Source organism: Bidens hawaiensis, unplaced genomic scaffold (assembly GCF_021521415.1).
Source record: "Bidens hawaiensis isolate Kalapana, Puna unplaced genomic scaffold, B.hawaiensis_p1.1 tig00003356_1, whole genome shotgun sequence".
NCBI lineage: Eukaryota > Viridiplantae > Streptophyta > Magnoliopsida > Asterales > Asteraceae > Bidens > Bidens hawaiensis.
In genome coordinates this window covers 242202-247128 of record NW_027491185.1, presented here as the reverse complement: position 1 = coordinate 247128, position 4927 = coordinate 242202, and the positions used below count along the sequence as shown (strand labels likewise).

At 35.8% G+C, this 4927-nt stretch overlaps 2 protein-coding genes across 2 annotated transcripts; one reads left to right on the top strand and one right to left on the bottom strand.

Annotated features, from left to right (window-relative positions):
* The first annotated feature begins 1309 nt into the window (after positions 1 to 1309).
* LOC143623192 (ras-related protein RABA3-like) lies at positions 1310 to 3387 on the top strand. Its single transcript, XM_077094154.1, has 2 exons — positions 1310 to 1748; positions 2804 to 3387. The coding sequence occupies exons 1-2, from the start codon at positions 1480 to 1482 to the stop codon at positions 3249 to 3251; spliced, it is 717 nt and encodes a 238-aa protein (XP_076950269.1). The 5' UTR covers positions 1310 to 1479; the 3' UTR covers positions 3252 to 3387.
* Positions 3388 to 4195: 808 nt separating this feature from the next.
* LOC143623150 (F-box protein At5g07610-like) lies at positions 4196 to 4927 on the bottom strand. Its single transcript, XM_077094122.1, has one exon. The coding sequence runs from the start codon at positions 4925 to 4927 to the stop codon at positions 4196 to 4198; it is 732 nt and encodes a 243-aa protein (XP_076950237.1).

Below are 4927 nucleotides of genomic sequence, written 5' to 3'. Positions count from 1 at the left end.
CTTGTCAATTTCAGTTCTAATATAATCCACGACCCAAACGCTCCTTAAAAGTTATAATTGTATGATTTGTATCATTTGCCAAAACGATTTCAAGAGGAAGGAAATGGGCTGAAATGACCAATTGGGCTTGAGGAAGTGGGACCAAGACCAAGGACAGACACAAACTTGTGATTTGCCGGTATTTAATTACTTACGTACGAGTACGATTGCCGGACCTTACCACTTTTGTTTTTGTCCTTTTGGTTTTCCACCGATTAATATTTTGTCGGTGCTATATTTCCTTATATTTTAATATCAAAATTTCTTACATATATATATATTTTTACAAATATTGAAAATTGTACTATTCTAACTTTCATTTTCTAATTATACAGTTTTTAGACAATCGTTTCATTATATAGAAACATAGATATTACATCAACATAGCAGGTAAGCGGGCAACAAGCTGCGCCGTCACCCCTTTTCTGAATTGCAAACCCTAACCTGCTAAAGACATAACACTGCCCCTTTGGAGTCGACACATTGCTATGCACAACCCGTTGGACCCTGGTTAGGAAACGGATAGCTTCCGGTGCAAAGGAGCCAAAGGTATCAAAAGCCAGAGGGACAAAAACATGTTGGTTCTCTTCGCAGGCTTTAACATGTTTCTCCACCGTTTCAGCCCTTTTCATTGCTTGCCCAGCTACAAACCCATTATCTCTCAAACCAGCTAAGGGAGATACCCGTGTGAGATCAACACAAGCGTGTTTTCTCCTGGCCCAACCAAAGACGAGCAAAATTTGTTGTATACTTACCTTTTTATAGACAAGTTAACTCATAAATCTATCTTTTTCTAAACCTATATCTTGTATTCATCAACAGTCTAAAAATATCAACTAGTTAAGAGCGAAACATGAGGCTGTATCGATTCCGCACCTTGCTGATTGTGTTTTGCTGTATTTTTTTTTTCTGATAACAAAAGTTCGTTTTGCTGGTCAAAAGAAAGTTTAGAGTGAAACAAATGTTCACACACCTTTATACCGATAAGCTACAAACCCTTTTATTTGAAAACAAATAAAGTAAAAAAAATGATAGATAAAAGAAAAATAAATCTAAACCAGAATCCATTGGTACTTGTTTTTGAACTTCTAACCAATTTTGTATTTATGAAAAGTTAGTTCTTGTGCCTTGTTTTAAATTTCGGTTTTTTATTATTAAAGTTCTAAAAGAAATGATTAAACTCGGTTATGTGGTGGTTGTTTGTCATAACAAAAAAGCTGCACAACTGGAAATCTTTTTACCTTTAATAATAATAATTGATGCAAGTCATAATAATAAAATGAAATACCATAAAGGGTAGTTTGGTGAATTAATGTTGGCGGGTATTTCGCCTTGATCAGTGATATAAAGATATCAACACAACAAAGTGACACTTACCTTCTACCTTAAAAACAAAAGACACCAACAAAACATTCCAACCTCTTATTTGTTTTGCTACATATGAATGTAGAGATGAATGGCGACGGTGGTGTGGCGGCTGATAATGTGGTGAAGAGGAGTAATGGTGAAGAGAAGATAGATTATGTGTATAAGGTGGTGGTGATCGGTGATTCAGCGGTTGGGAAAACGCAAGTGTTGTCGAGATTTACTAGGAACGAGTTTTGTTTTGATTCGAAATCCACCATTGGAGTTGAATTTCAGACGAGGACTTTGACTATTAAGTCGAAAGTCGTCAAGGCTCAGATCTGGGACACCGCTGGCCAAGAAAGGTAAATTTTACACTTCTTTTTGTAAACTAGGAGGGTTAAACGGGTTGTGCTTTTGGATTGAATCCGAACACGAAAATCATGAGCATGGTGTTTTTATGTACATTTTTTATTTTTACATATTATTATTTTAAAATAATAAATTTACAACAAAAAGTAAAGTATGGTTGTGTTTATAAATAACTATCACACTTAACTTGTCCATTCCACTTTTAAATTTTGATATAGATAAAATACATATTCTAAATAAATATAAGCATAAACAGGTCAATCAGTGAAACAACAATTTGTGATAAATAGGACACGTTTAGTTTAGTTGAACGTGTTAACGAGTTTGAGCACCCCAACATATAAATTTCGTGTTAAGCATATTTCTGTCATGGCGCGATAGTTAAAAGAAATCACATGACTTAATTGGATCTAAGACATTTATTTATTTTTTAATCTAAGTACTTTCATTAATAATATGTCAAGTTAATTAAGGGTGTTCATATGTTCATTTTTTAGCTTATTTGTCGAAAACCAAACCTAACCGCATTCAGGAAGTTCAAAACTAAACCGGAAGTGGATTCGCTTTTTCGACCAAATTAATAAATCTGATTTTTTTTTTTAGTTTTTTTACTGTTGTTTAAACTTTTCTTTTACTATTCTTTGTTTTCAGATTGGGTTGTGCCAAATAACATTGGACCAAATCTATAATTGAGTTGAACTAAATTAAATAACGATGATATGATCTTAGTTTATTCGGTTTCAACCGAAAATCAAATATGTAACTCGGTTCGGTTTAATCATTTCTAAAATGAACACCCTATCAAATATATAAATAAATACTGTACTTCCATTAAGTGTGATAATATAAAACGTTGGTAGACAACACGAATGATGTAGCAATGTCCTTAGTACTTCCATGTGCATATTACTTCCAGGCCATCCTGGTTCAGCCCCACTAGAATTATATATTTTTCAATTATTTTTACTTTAATTCAGTTTTTTTTAAAACATCATGACTTTAAAATTTCTTTTTTACACAACTAACATAATTTATGGGTTAATTATAGATACCGAGCGGTAACAAGTGCATACTATAGAGGAGCATTAGGGGCAATTTTGGTGTATGACATAACCAAAAGAGAGTCATTTGATCATGTGGCAAGATGGGTCGACGAGCTTCGGGCCCACGCAGATAACTCGATTGAAATCGCTTTGATAGGCAACAAAGTTGATCTTGAAGATAAGAGGGCGGTTCCATCTGAAGACGCGATAGAGTTTGCAGAGAATCAAGGTTTATATTTCTTTGAGACCTCGGCCCTCACGGGTAACAATGTGGAAGCTGCTTTTTTTAAGTTACTAGAGGAAATTTATTCTGTGGTTTCTAAGAAGAGTTTGGATCATGATGCCCGGAATATTGGGGATTCGGTAACACTTAAAGGGTTAAAAATTGATGTCAATGGAGGTCAGGATTTGGAGATAAGTGAGATGAAAAAGTTGTCATCGTGCTCGTGTTGAATCCAGCCTTGATTATGTTTCGCCTAATATGTGTGCTTAAATCATTTATTTTGTGATTTGTTGGTTATATAGAGTTTGAAGTGAATCACCAAACTACCGGAATCACACATGTAAACTACATATATTGTAATGAAAAATGCATTTATATATTGTATACAGGTATTACATGAGTAGTGTAACCAGACAACTAGCCAAATGACCATTAAGCAAAGCAGTGATATGACTGACAATTTTTTAGCCTTGTCTATAGGTGCCAATCCCTGGATGCCATTAACCTAATAAGACCTATCTAGGCATCTACACATTTCTCTTTCTAATTCACAATTATGGCCCAAAAAGATCTCAAGAGGTGCACAAAACGAGTTTGGTCAACAAAGTCAAGAACCAGGACGGGTATGAACGAGTTCCTGGTATAAGTCGGGGTATGATCAATTTAATCGGTTTGTCCGGGATAGGTCCTGGTTTTGACAAGGTAGAGATGGAACCGGTTCCGGGTACGGTTTCTTTGAGGAACCGACACCTGGTTGGTACCCATGAGTCCAGTACACCCGGGCCTGGGTCCGAAAAACTGGGTATTTTATGTTGACTACAAGAGGTTTAGAAAATTGAATTTTGTATGATGTTATGTATTTTATTTCTCTTTTTTTGCCCCCTCAAATAAGAAATCTTGGAACCGCCACTGCTAATGTAATTGGTTTAATTAAGATAAGCAATAATGAACACACAATATATCCCCTGTTTTGACCCATAATCCCGCTACCTCGTCAAGAATAACAAAACTTAAATCATTTCTGTAACATGCGGATTAAGTGCAGCTACTGCACCAGATGCCATCACAATTCTAACAAGCGCCAACTTAATGAACCAAAACTTTACTAACAATTTAATTTAAAACACAATCCATCACCTTGATCAAGATAATCATAAACATACCTAATTATCTTCTAGATAGAAGACAAGGTTTCAATGTAACGATGAACACCTATGAAAAGGGAGACGTTATTGTTACTAACTAACTCCTTAAAACTTTTGTCGTGAACATTGTACCTTATCATCTTCTCGGTAGTTACCAGCACCAAGAATGTATCTTCTTCTTTACCTCTAACCACATCAACGACTTCAAAACTATAGCCGAATTGATTGACCATCTCTGGAAAAGCACTCAAAAGCTCATCAAGCTGTATTCGATACTTGACAAACCACCCTGAATGATCCATCAACATCTCGTAAACAATTAAACTAGTTTCTTCACGTTTGGTTTTTGATATTAAGTGTAGATGACCACTCGATTCCCCAAAATACATTGTCGATATTTCATTAGACATCAACCCCTCCTGCATGGACGACGTTTGCAACCGTTCAACATCTATTTTGAAGTAACAAAAATTGCGATAACAGGGAGCCCAATAAACAGCTCCATTCCAGTAAACCGGTTGGCGGAAGAGCAGGTTCTGTACAGAGAAAGACTCAACACAAATCTTCCATTTCCCGGTATCAGACGAGTAGACTTGAACCTGAATCAAGTTCCCGTTGGGCTGTAATACAAACAACTTTGTAGTGCACACAATGGGTTTGATGAAACGCCAGAGCCATAGAATAGATGCGTTTGGGGACTGATGGGATGAATGCCAATTGCTTGGTGGTGGGATTGTAAACATAACATTCACGAGCACCAT